Source organism: Nyctereutes procyonoides, unplaced genomic scaffold (genome assembly GCF_905146905.1).
Source record: "Nyctereutes procyonoides isolate TBG_1078 unplaced genomic scaffold, NYPRO_anot_genome, whole genome shotgun sequence".
NCBI lineage: Eukaryota > Metazoa > Chordata > Mammalia > Carnivora > Canidae > Nyctereutes > Nyctereutes procyonoides.
This window is the reverse complement of record NW_026575131.1, coordinates 14,497,729-14,511,713: the sequence shown is the minus strand read 5'-3', so window position 1 is coordinate 14,511,713 and position 13,985 is coordinate 14,497,729. Positions and strand designations below refer to the sequence as shown.

Genomic DNA, 13,985 nt, shown 5'->3' with positions numbered 1-13,985 from the left:
GCACAGTTTGATTTATGTAAACTCATTTCAAATGCAATTGCAGAATTCCTCCTGAACAGATGAAAAATGTCTGCCTAAAGTGATAAAAATGTGTGTGTAGAAAGATATAGTTTTAAGAAGGGATTTTTATATGATACAGATTTTTAACTCTACTTCACAAAATACTCTTTTAAAAGACTTATAGAAATTTGATTTTTTTTACATTAATGTGTCAATTCAGATGTTTACCTAAGATGAGAACGGGTCTATTGTGCTACAAAAACCTTTCTGTGTTGCATATTACCGTGTATAGCATTTGTAAATGGGGGCACAATGCCAATATAACATAAATGCTGGCTTTGTTCACATATTTCACACATGGCAGCAAACACAGAGCCCACTAACTCAGATCAACACAGTATCCAAGGCAAAACTATGTTACCCACGATTCCCCTCACCCACATTCTTCTTCTTGGCTTAGTTTGACCATGTACTCTAACATGGCAGGGCTTATAGCAAGGTTCTCCTGAGTCTTTCCACAGATTTTACTTGTTTCAAAGTCTTTCCAGTTGTAGTCTTTCTTGTTTGAGTTTTGCAATTTCAACTCTTCTGTCTTTCATCAAGCTGTCTTCATACACACACATACAATACACACACATGTTCTGTACTTTTTGTAGTATTTATTAGGAATTTCATGTGTCTTTTTAATCATGCTAATATATTTATTCAAGTGGTGCTTTCACTGAAGCTTATTTTTTTCTTTTTTTAAATAAATTTATTTTTTATTGGTGTTCAATTTGCCAACATATAGAATATCACCCAGTGCTCATCCCGTCAAGTGCCCACCTCAGTGCCCGTCACCCAGTCACCCCCACCACCCCTCGTTTCCCAGAGTTAGGAGTCTTTCATGTTCTGTCTCCCTTTCTGATATTTCCCACTCATTTTTTCTCCTTTCCCCTTCATTCCCTTTCACTATTTTTATATTCCCCAAATGAATGAAACCATATAATGTTTGTTCTTCTCTGATTGACTTATTTCATTCAGCATAATACCCTCCAGTTCCATCCATGTCGAAGCAAATGGTGGGTATTTGTCGTTTCTAATGGCTGAGTAATATTCCATTGTATACATATACCATCGAAAGATGAATGGATAAAGATGTGGTATATGTATACACTGAAGCTTAGTTTTATTTATTTTTTTTATATCACTAGTACCTGGTTTGAGTACAATTAAGAAATTGACTCCCATTCTCCCCACCTACATACATACACGCTCACTTTCTGTCCTTCAGGTAATTTGTGTTATTTAAATTTCATGTTCAACATGATCTAAAATCTTAAATTCTATTAGGCCAAACTTCAAGGAGTCAGGGATTTTAAATATGGTAAAATTAAGATTCCAAGAGATGAATCCCTATTCAAAACAGATCCTAGATCACATTAATTCAACTTAGAAGAAAATGGAGATTTTTTTCAAAAGGTGTTTTCTAAATTCCTTTTGATAGGATACAGATATGTATCGATTGTTTTAGGAAAGAAATAATTCTTTAATATTATTTTCACGTAACCATCTGAGTTATAAAATGAATTTTAGAACATTCATAGTGAGCCTGGAATTGAGTTTCCTAAGAGCAAGCCCCAGTTTCTCCTTCATGAGCCAAACATTGCATTAGGCAATAGTAGTAGAAAGTTGGACAAAAGAAGAAGCTCATAGAAGGTGAGGATACAGACATTTCAGCATGTTCTCTCATGGAGACATGCACAGAGTGCTAAGGGAGAGGCAGAGACAGAAACTGTTATCAAAGAAGGAATGCTTTAACCTACATAATCAGAAAAATGTCTTGTGGATTGTCTTGTTTATCTTTTCCTTATGCTTCCCTGAAATTTTAAAATTTTTATTCATTTGAACATGGAATAATTTTTTAAGAGTCCCTAAATAGAGTGATGGAATGCTCTATATCTTGATCTTCACAGTGCAGTATGTCCAATTCATCGAGCTGTACACTTGAAACGGGTGTATTTTACCATATATAAATTATACCTCAATTTTTAATAAACCCATCAAAACGTACAGTGCTACTCCCTTTAAAAAATTTAATTCTTCCCTTTGGTGCCCAAGGGAACAATAAATGCATTGTAGAAAGAAAAATGCTAAAGCATGATCTAATGTTTTTTTTTCTTCCATAATAATTATTTTATTTTCTGTATTCTTTTCCAGCTGTGGGTCCAGATTTTTCAAGAACCCTCTTAAAAAGAGTAACTCTTGTCAAAGTGGGAGGTGAAGTTGTCATTGAGTGTAAGCCAAAAGCTTCTCCTAAACCTGTCTACACCTGGAAGAAAGGAAGGGACATATTAAGAGAAAATGAAAGGTACTACCTTGAGATATTTTTAATATTTGATTTATTTATAATAATTTATTTGTCTGTTATTAATAGTTCTAGAGGAAGAAATTTACTGTCTGCTGTTAGTGGACTAAATGTTAATCAAAGACCTGAAGCTTTGGGGAGAGGGTGGTAAATTAGCTGGTCTTTATAATCCTTCTTGTTATTAAGATTCTACAAAGCCCTCCCTACAGAAGGAGATTGCATGATTTCTATTGAGGATTGTCAGAGCTGCTCAAAGGTGAGCAGCTAGAAAAACCTTTCTTAATTTTAGCTTAAAATTTATTTGTTGATTTACCCACTTTTCTCCATACTACTTCTTTTTCCTTAAACAAATAAATCCAGCATGTTTTTGCTATGACAACTTCTGAAATATTTGGCAATAGCTATTATGTTTCATTAGTCTCTTCTTTTTTGAGGCTAAATATTGCTAATTCCAAAACTCATTCTGCATATAAATAATTTTGATTGTTTTAGTGACATCTTTTTGAAACAAGTTTCTTTTTCTTTATAAACTCATATGTATTTCCTTTTATAATGAATAACATTTAGAAGGCATGCTGTTTATACAGTGTAAATATATATATATAGGTCAAATTGTACCAAATAGCAGGTATCTCTAAGAACTTTTCTTGGCTGCAACCCCTATAAATATCCCCCATCCCTTTCTGTAATCTACTCAATCTGTTGGAAAATGGTAATTATGCATGAGTCTATGTCACAGCATTTACTTGCTGTATACATAATGATTTTAATTGATGCTAAAGGTCAAGTACTCAAGGATGCATGTGGAAGCCTGTAAAAATGTATCTGTATCTACCCTTTACACCTGTACACCTTTGGATTTGCATATGCAAATTAGATCTTTGCACTGATGATGTTGTCCTTATTAATGATTTTTGCAAACAAACTTGATATGGTTTATAGATGGTGTATTCACACATATATTCATAATATATATCCCTTCCTGATTTCTGTTATATTGAGAAAGCAGTATATTTCACTGAATACTGGCATGGTGTTCAAATTTGAAACCATAATTGGAACTTGAGAGCACAGTTTCTTATTTTGTACCCTTAAGGTTTATTTCCTATTTTACTTGTGCTTCCCAGAATGTGGTATGTAAGATTACTTCTAATAGTTATGCATTTACTTTGTTTATTAAAGCACAATTGAAATATAACTAGTATGTACCACTTGTAATGCTTAGACTAAGGGTACGTTGTAAAATTTAACAATGATATAAAGAAAAAGTACTTTAAAATAATATAGGTTATAGACATGTTAAAATCCATGAATGAATGAAGTTAGAGTAACATTACTGTAACAAACAACCTGCAGTGACTTAAAACAACAAAAGTCAATTTGTAATTCACAATGCATTCCTATCAGGGGTCTGCAGGTGGCTTTGCTGCCCTCAACAGCCAAGTCTGGTAGAGTAGCACTCTCCTGAACATCAGTATTGCAGAAGGGAGAGAGAGTGGCCAAACATGCCACTTAAAGCTTTTGCCCAGAAATGAAGCACTTCACTTTCACTCATGTTTTATTGGTCAAAACAAGTCACGTGGCTCTTCAAATATTCATTCCAGCAAAGAAATACAATATTAGTGTCTAGGAGAAAAAAGATAACCTAATGTTTTGAACAGTATTAATGACTTCTTTCCACTGCTATAGCTTAACCATTGTTACCTACTGATTAAATTACCTTTCAGAAAAGAGTATATCAATATCAAGAACTCTGTTTGATGAGAGACTCCTAACTCTGGGAAACAAACAAGGGGTAGTGGAAGGGGAGGTGGGCAGGGGGTTGGGGTGACTGGGTGACGGGCACTGAGAGGGGCACTTGATGGGATGAGCACTGGGTGTTATACTATATGTTGGCAAATCAAACTCCAATAAAAAATATACCAAAAAACCTCTATTTAATAAGTAAATTTAGCTTATTGTTTCTACTTCTTGAATTACCACAAAGCTTGACTCTCTCCAGTTTTCATTCTTTCTCCTACTGATTTGATTAATAGGGTTCACGTATTTCTTCAGCATTTATACGGCACTAAAGATGTATTGAAACAGAGGAAACTCCCATCATTATCCAAATCTTGCTGTTTATCATCTCCACCTCCAGAGTCCCCAGGATGACCCAAACTCTCAGTATTAGCACTTCCTTCTCCACATGGGTGCTGTGTTCTCACAGCTCTGCTCCTTTCTTCTACCTCACTCAGGTTGTATTAAGCAGACAAACTGATTTGGATAATGTAAATGAGTCCTGAAGCTGGCCAGGTGTAATATAAAAGGGAATTATGGGATGCCCCATCCAAGGGAGACATCTGCCACTCAATTCTAGAATTATTGCTGCCATATGGAGATGCGGCTCAGGTGCCTCCCTATCTTTTTCATTCTTCAAGAGAAACTAGAAATCTGGGCTTTTGTTTGAACTCTCTTAATTTTTGAATGTCAGGAACTCATGTTTTGTTTTTTTTTTATTTTAATGTTGGTACAATATGGGTCATATATCCATAGACCAAGTTTACTCTGTGAGTCACTGGATTTTAACTTCTGAGAAAGATATAAACTCAGTTGCACATCTCATAATTTCTGAAAAGGGTGAAAAATAGGAAAGATCTTAATATTTTCTCACTGGCAGAGAAGAAATTTTGCATTTTTCTCCTTTTTTATGGTAAAGAAGAAAGAAAATTAAGTGGACAAGTGAGCAAAACAATGCATGAGTGAAAAATTTTAGAACTCCTATTTTAGGAAAGGATTGACATTTTTAGACCAACACAAAAGGCAAAATTCTCTGTACCCAATGCTGAATTATAGTTTCTAATGCACTGACTTACTAGTCGTGATTCTCTTTTGACATGTGGAATCCTAAGAATCAAAGGGCAGACCTTTAACCTTTCAGTAAAAAGTTATTAATATCATAAGTATAAAATACTGGTATAAACAGTGTTTTGATGGGGGATCCCTGGGTGGCGCAGTGGTTTGGCGCCTGCCTTTGGCCCAGGGCGCGATCCTGGAGACCCGGGATCGAATCCCACGTCGGGCTCCCTGTGCATGGAGCCTGCTTCTCCCTCTGCCTGTGTCTCTGCCTCTCTCTCTCTCACTGTGTGCCTATCATAAATAAATAAAAATTTAAAAAAATATTAAAAAAAAAAACAGTGTTTTGATGAAACAAAACATGATCAAGCACCTGATTTTAGTAATGTTCTTCCTAGAGTCTATGTTTTGACTGACTTTGCCGAACACTACTTAGTACATGATAATCAATTTCTTTTTTTAGCTAAGCAACTGCCTACAAATGAATTTACAATAAAAGTATGAAGTAACTGTTTTAAGTTTTTATCTTACATAGTCATATGGTGATATTGTAGTTATCCAGTGAATATAGATTCAGAAAGACTGATTTAATGTTAACATGTAAGCTATTTAAAAAATATTTGTATGTACTTAAATTGGTTTTTCGTGCCTTTAGAAATTTAAAGCATATTCACGGTGGCCTTCTCTATATGAAGCATCTAAAAGAAAGATTTAATTTTTAGCTTTTATAGCTTTGGAATTGTGAACATAAAAAATCTCTTTTTCTCTTGTACACATTTCCAGCTATCAGAGTATAGGCCATATCAGATATTTATAACAGGTATGACCTGTCAAAAAGCCCGAGTACTTGAATCTTCAGGAAATGCCTATATACACCATCAAAGCAGCAAAATTATTTGGATTAATTGAGCAATTACGCCTACTACCTGAATAATGTTGATAATTTTGTTTACTTTTACTTTCTGGATAGAGGCACTTGAGACAGATTAGATTAAAGTTGATCTCTTAGAAACAAAACATCAAAATACAAAAGTAGCAGAATCATTAATAAAAACCTAGGATCCTAGAATTATAAGGAGCCTAAATCCATATTTCAACCAGGATGGGCTCTTTTGGTAGAAGTGATGGAAACCCATCTCAAGACTGGCTTCAGTACTTTGGCTCACACATCTGAGAAGGGTGGGGATTGACTAGTTTAAGGTGTGGCAGGGTTCAGGAGCTCACATTGTTGCATCAGGACTCTGTCTTGCTCCCTTTGTCTCTCACCAGCCCTGCCTTCTGTGTTGACTCCATCTTCTGATGAGCTCTCCTCTCCTGGCAGTAGGACAGCTGTCAGCAGCCCCATGCTGCCTTCTTTTCTGGCTTCTCATAACAATTCCAGAATAGTATTTCACATAATTGAATAAACCTGCCTTCTTAGTGTTCTTCCCTAAACCCAGTACATTCAAGGAGGAAGTGATACACTGTGTAGGAGAACATGAGTCATGCCCATATCCTAAGTAGGCACATGGGAAAGCTCTATTTCAAGTCACATGGACTGAGAAGGGTTTCCCCAAAGAAATTTAAGGGCCTACCAGAACAAGAGTAAATAAATGCTGGGTAGACAATAATGCCAACTTCCTACTGTAGTCACAGAGCCCACCTTCCATTCCAAGGCAGGGGTTCCCCACAATGGATGGACCCTTATCCTTACCTGGCTGCATCTAATGATGGAGACCTAACTAATTGTTAGAAGATTTCTTTCTTCATAATGTATATCCTTGTAACTTTCACTCATTGTGTTTCATTTTACTTTCTGAAGTTATGCTGACAAACCTGATTTTTCTCTACCCCAAGCCTTCCCTTTGTATACACTGGCAGGCTATGGTCATGTCCTCTTTCAGTTCTTTTCCAAGCCCGAATGTCCCTGTTATGGTTCATAGGACATTATTTTTGCATCCTCTCACTATCCTGATCATTTCTTTCAGTGTCTTTCTAAACATATGCTGCTTAGAATTAAAAGCAGTATTAGTAATGGGAACAAATAGCTTTATTTTATCTCTGTAGCAAAGTATGATGATTACTGTTATAGGATGTCTCTAAAGAGGAAAAATTATCTTCAGTGAGCTTAGATTAGTAAGGCAGGCAAGTGTATAATACATCATAGAAAGACCACTCACTCCCAAAGGTTATTTTTAAAAATTATCTTAGTGCTTAAAGGGGTAAGTGTAGTTGACTGGAAAATCCACTTAGAGGAAATATTTTACTTCTCACTGAAGCTGAAGAAATGAGTGAAATGTTACTCTAGTTAACATTGAGTAAATAAGGACTTCTTAGTCTTACTCATGCTTGAGAATTTCTTTCCTCTCTTTTAGATGTTAGGCTAACAGATTATGTCAAGCTAATGGGTAATAACCAATATAGATATGCTACTGAATGTTGCTAAAAAGAATCTCAAGCTTAAAACCTGCGTGTCACAGGCCTGGTTTCAGAAGAGCAGCATGACTATTCTGTCAAACTAGCCAACTCCAATTTTCTTCAATGAGTGAAGAATACATTGGGTACTTGCCATATGCTAGGCCCTCTGTTTGGTGCTAGGCAGAGAAAGAAAGAGGAGACATAAACCCAGCCCTCAAGATGCTCATAGACTAGTTCAGGGGCCCAGTAGCAAAATAACAATATGTTTTTCAGTAATCCTCAGGCATATGTTATAAAGGTGATATACTGAGAAGGAACACTGAAAAATGTAGGCCAACAATGGATTATGGAGGCCTTGAATTTTATGTCTGCAGAGTTTAGACTTGAGCTAGAAGACCCTGGAGAGAATTAAAGGATGTTATGCAAGGAGTGCACATACAAGTACTGTAAAGGGATTGCTTTGCCTGCAGCATGGAAAAGAATCAGAAAGGAGCAAGATTGGAGAGGCAGAGAGACCAATTGCAGGCAGTAGTCTAGGATGGAAATGAAAAGGATGATGATTTGAGACTTTTGAGAGCAACAGAGACTGACGGGCTTTTAAAGGGCAAAATTTTAAAAGGCTTAATGATGGAGCAAGTAGAAAGATTTTATAAAGAAGGAGGGGGGTAAAAATGACTCCTAGGATTCTAACTTGAGCAGCTGATGCCCAGTAGTGCCAAATGCCACAATACTGACTACAGAAAGAGCAAGTTTGAAAGGAAAAAAACAGATTAATATTAGCATGCTGAATTTGAGGTGCCTGCAGGTGGAGATGTCACATTCAAATAGGAATTCTCATTCAAGTATCACCTATTCAGTGAAGATTTTCCCCACTAACCTGTTTAAAATTGTAAAATTCCCATCCTCTTTATCTGCTTTATTTTCTCCAGAGTTCTTATCACCATCTAACATACTACATATTCATGAATTCCCCACCCTCCACCCAATCAAAATGTAAATTCCACAAGAACAAAAATTTATGCCAATTTGTGTGTGTGTGTTCATGAGCATGTGTATTTTTGTTGCATTTGACTTAATACGATATCTTACAATCCTGGAGATAAAAAATCTGAAGTGGATCTCATTAAGTAAAATCATATGTTCCTTCTGGAGATTCTAGATACGAATCTGTTTCCAGGGACACCTGGGTGGCTGGTGGTTGAGCATCTGCTTTCAGCTCAAGTGGTGATCCCAGGGTCCTGGGATCTAGTCTCACATCAGGCTCCCTGCAGGGAGCCTGCCTCTCCCTCTGCCTATGTCTCTGCCTCTCTCTGTGTGTCTTTCATGAATAAATAAATAAAATCTAAAAAAAGAAAAAAAAATAATCTGTTTCCAGCTTTCTGGAGGCCACCTAGTTTCTTGGCTCCCTTCCATCCTCAAAGCCAACAAAGATGAATCAAGTTGAGCTTCCCCACATGACATAACTCTGACCTCCTCTTGTGCCTCCCTCTTCTTCCTGTGGTTACTTTGGGCCCTTTGAGCATATTTTGTTCCATTCTATAATAGTACCATCTAGGACAATGCTAGTATAGAGTAAGTGCTCAGTAAATGTGTCTAATAGGAAGTTGAAGTATAGATCTGAGTTCAGGAGAACAATGAGACCTAGATATCATCAGTAGGTAAAAAGCCATGGAGTGGGTGAATTCATAGAGTTTTGTCAAATCAAAGCATCTGTGAATCAGAGGAAGAAACCCTGAGGTTTCTTCAGGCCACATATACAGAATGGTGGAAGCAGAGCCTGATGTAAGGATTAAGAAAGTAGACCCAAAGGCATAAAAAAACAAATAGGGGAATGTAACAGAAACCAAGGAAGCAGCAGGGCTTAAGAGGGAACATGCATTTGGTGCTTTCAAAAGATCCAACCAAATAATAGATCAAAGATGACCACTGGGTTTCGGCGTCTCGACACCACCTGGGGCAGAACACTTTCAGGCCACAGGCCACTGTGGACCACTTTTGAAGACACAATAAAATTGTATAAACATCTATATTCTTAAGCAGTTCTTCACAGACTGTAATAAATGTTTCAGTTTACCTGATCCCCACAGTCTAATCAGGTCAAGTCTGGCATTCCATGAGAATATTCAACCCATATAGGAATCAAATTCATATTCATGTCTCCTGCCTTAGAGACACTGAAGTCTGCTCTGAGGTGAAATTAGATCATGGCCCTAATATGCCTCTTCTCCCAAAGGCCTTTGGAAGAGTTGAAATTCATGTAATACATGGAGGCAAATCCCAGCACAGGGCTACAAAACTCCATGCTGTATATAAAGTGTGAAAGCCTGGTTTGAAGACTCTGGCAGTCTGGGATGCAGAGCAAATGTGATGGCAGGTATTTGCCCAGAAGGCCGATCGAATCCTAACGTGGAAAGGAGAGTTTATTGCTTCAGGCGTTCTGTTTCTCTTCTGGAAGCACAGTGTCTATATATGTGCTTTTAATGAGAAACCTGTACTCAGGATATCTCTTACAGTTGCTGCAGAGCATTATAGCTCTGTTATTAGGAATTCTGCCCTGGGGAACAATTATGTTATTGCAATAATTAGAGGCAGTTCATCTCCATAATAATGGAAATCCTGCCTTGGAGGCAAAACAACATCAAAGCAACATGAGCATCATTGCTCTAGATAGAATCTGTTGCCTTGCTTATTATTGGTAGTACTATATCATTTTAATTTTGCATGTGCATTTATAGAAATAGAGCTTATTCTATTCTCCAAATTCAGACCTAGAACTTTCCTCCATTGCCTCAGTTTATCTCTCCTAGAGCTGTGGGCAAAATTGTTAGGGCTTTAAGTCACCTGAAGTGCAGTTTCAGAGTATTTTAGTACTTCAGAGTACTAAATTCAGAAGAATTTAGAGAGATCTGTTTTTAAATGTAATGATATACAGACCCAGCGCTGCAGAAGACTCCATGAATATATCCTCAGCCACAAACCTTTTCTACCTCAGTAGAGTATGTCATGTTGTATCATGGTCAGGGGTTAAACTGATGGCCAAATTCAGGCAGGGACTATTACTACCTGTTCAATTCATGTGGTCATGGTATTGGTTATGCCTCAAGACATGCTTGGAAGAGAACTTAATTTTTCTGTGGAAGTATCTGAAATAAGGCACAGTAAAGGCAACACTTGATAAAAAAATTTTTTCCAGGTGTCTCTCACATTAATCCTCTTTTTGTTAGTCAATCCTCTGTCCCTGTACTCATTTCTATTCTTATTATCTCTTGTCTGAACTTTGCAACTATTAAACTAGCCCCTTAACTGGTTTATTTGGAATCAGCCCTCACTTATATCTTCCCCAGGATGCGACTTCCCATATCACATCTCTGATAAATTCGATCCAATAAACATTCATCACACAATTCCTCTGTACAAGACATATTTGAGATTATGAACATAACCTAATTTAAATTCAGGTTCTACAGGTGTCATAAAAAGAGGTATGCAATTTCTACAGTGGTTTAAAGGATAGAGACTTTTCATCTTACTACAGGCTTAAATTGTATTTTTTAACAATATATAAAAAATCATTTTATAGTCTTCAACACATGTACATATACAGGTATTTATTTATATGTGTGTGTATATATATGTACGTGTGTGTGTGTGTGTGTGTGTGTGTGTGTGTATAAACCACTCAGCGGTTTAGCACCGCCTTCAGCCCAGGGCCAGGTCCTGGAGACCCGGGATCGAGTCCCACATTGGGCTCCCTGCGTGGAGCCTGCTTCTCCCTCTGCCTGTGTCTCTGCCTCTCTCTCTCCTTCTCTGTGTGTCTGTCATGAATAAATAAATAAAATCTTTTTTAAAAATAATAAAGTTATAAATTTTATATTTATGAATATGATTACTTCATTAATGTTCATTTCCCATAACAGGCTGAGGGAGTCATGAGGAAAAGTGCCTTGTGTGTATGAGCATACTGGTACCCCCAGCTTCTGGTAATGTGCCTAAACTACTCCAAATACTCAATATTTGTGTATAAAATGAATGAACCAACCATCCAAAAATCATCCTTTGCTTGGAGGAGATTGGTGAAGAAGGTGGTGGTGGGATACTTAAGTGTAAGGAGCAGCAAGAATGAAACATATTCAAAAGGAAAATAGATATGAATGCATTAGCAGAGGGAGATAAGGCTGGAAATTTTCTTGGAATCAGGCTTCAAAAGGTATTGTGTGGCAGTCTGAGGAGTATGCACTTCACTGAGGAGCACCAGAGTTAGGGAATGATTTTGGCATGGGTCTCCACACTTCCTATTAAATTGTTTCCTGTCCTTGATCAGTTGAGTTCACAGTGTGTACTCAGATAGGATGTGTTGTGATTTACTGGGCACCCATCTGAGAAATCACTTGACCTTCATAGGGCAGTGTTTCTCCGTCCATAAAGTGAAGCTCCAGAGGTAGTTTCCAAATCAGGTCTCCAGACCAGGGCTAAGCTTACTGCTGCAAAACCAACAGAGGTACATTTAAAAATGAGAATCCCACTCTTAAAAAAAAAAAAAAGAATCCCACTCTTCTTCTCCAAAGATTCTTTCTAAGGAATTCTGAGATGAGACCCGGGAACATGAATTTGTTTTTACATTTCCCAGGTGATGCTAATGCACAGACAGGTGTGACACTGCAGCAGTGGCTTCCCATTGACCTCAGGACAAACAGCCCATCACATGACCAACAAGATCCCTACACTGGTCAGGCCTCTGCCCCACTCTTCTACCTGCTTTCTCACTTACTTGCCTTCAACATTACTTCTTTTTTTTTTTTTTTAAGATTTTATTTATTTATTCATGAGAGACACAGAGAGAGAGGCAGAGACACAGGCAGAAGGAGAAGCAGGCTCTCTGCAAGGAGCCCAATGTGGAACTTGATCCCGCATCCCAGGATTACGCCCTGAGCCAAAAGCAGACGTTCAATTGCTGAGCCACCCAGGCGTCCCTCAACCTTACTTCTTAAGCCATGTGGACCTCCTGTCATCTCTTCAAATGGCCTTACTCCTCCTACAACAAAGCCTTCAAACATGCTGTTCTCTCTGCCAGAAATGCTTTCATCCAGGACTTGATAAACTATAGCCCACAGGCCAAAATCCAGTCTGCCACCTGTGTTTGCACAGCCTGCAAGCTGAGAATGGTTTTCCATTTTTAAATGCTAGAAAAGAAATCAAAAGAAAAATAGCATTTTGTGACACATGAAAATCAGATGAAATTCAAATTTCAGTGTCCACAAATAAAGTTCTATTGGACATCGCCCTATTCATTCATTTACAAATTATTTAGGCTGCTTTTGCACTACAAGGGCAGGATTGAATACTTAAGACAGAGACTGCCTAGCCTGCAAAGTGTAAAACATTTACTTTCTGGCACTTTACAGAAAAGTTTACCAACCCCCAAGCCAACTCATGGCACTGTGCTAACAATGTTGGGTATTAAGACCCCTTCCTAGGGGCACCTGAGTGGTATACTTGGTTAAGGACCTGACTCTTAGTTTTGGCTCAGGTTGTGATTATGGGTTGTGAGATCGAGCCCTGTGAGGGGCTCTGCACTCAGCACAAAGTCTACTTCAGTTCTTCTCTCCCTCTCTTTCTCCTTCTGCTCCTCCCCTCTACCTCTGAAATAAAATTTAAAAATAAATAAATAAAACATCTTCCTAGTGATAAGACCTAGGACCTTCCCTTTGCTTGGTTATTTTTACTATTTTTATTTTGATTTGCAGTGCCTTTTACTAACTGTTTGTGACTTAACCTTTTTTTTTTTTAATTTAAATTTTAGTTCATGAACATACAGGGAGATATTGGTTTCTGGAATAGAATTCAAATGATTCATCACTTAGAACACCCAGTGCTCATCACAGTAACCTCTTTAATCCCCATCACCCATCTAGCCCATCCTCCACTCACCTCCCTCCATCACCATTCAGTTTGTTCTCTGTCATTAAGAAACTCTTGTGATTGTTTCCTCCTCTCCTGTTTTTCTTTTCCTCCTTCCCATATGTTTCCTTTCTTAAATTTAACATATGAATGAGATCATATTTAACCTTTTGATTGAATTATAACTTCCACTGGGCCATTGTAATGCAAAGTAATGTGGAAGTAGATTTGGTTGGAGTCCTGAATGCTCTCCTTTCTTTCTCTAGAGCAGTGGGTCCCAACTTACACTGGGAGAACTTCTTTTCATGCCCCCAAAGCCTTGAACTCTCTGGAGAAATCAGAGTAGGGGAAGGCTTAAAGGTGAAAACATGAGGATGAAGGATGTGGGGACAGAGGGGAAAGTGCATACCTGAATCTCTTGCCCAAATTTCTGGAAAAGCAGTAAAACAATGAAGTGATAGGAAATCTTCATTCCTACTTCAGAGTCTGTACTTTACATAGACTCTTT

At 37.7% G+C, this 13,985-nt stretch overlaps 1 protein-coding gene across 10 annotated transcripts in view; it reads left to right on the top strand.

Moving 5' to 3' along the window:
• CNTN4 (contactin 4) overlaps window positions 1-13,985 on the top strand; it is a 903,432-nt gene that overhangs the window by 771,059 nt on the left and 118,388 nt on the right. For all 10 annotated transcript variants that reach the window (XM_055344757.1, XM_055344760.1, XM_055344759.1 and 7 more), the window contains one exon: window positions 2,200-2,350. In XM_055344757.1, the coding sequence (XP_055200732.1) occupies window positions 2,200-2,350 (151 nt within the window). The remainder of the gene's footprint in view (window positions 1-2,199; window positions 2,351-13,985) is intronic.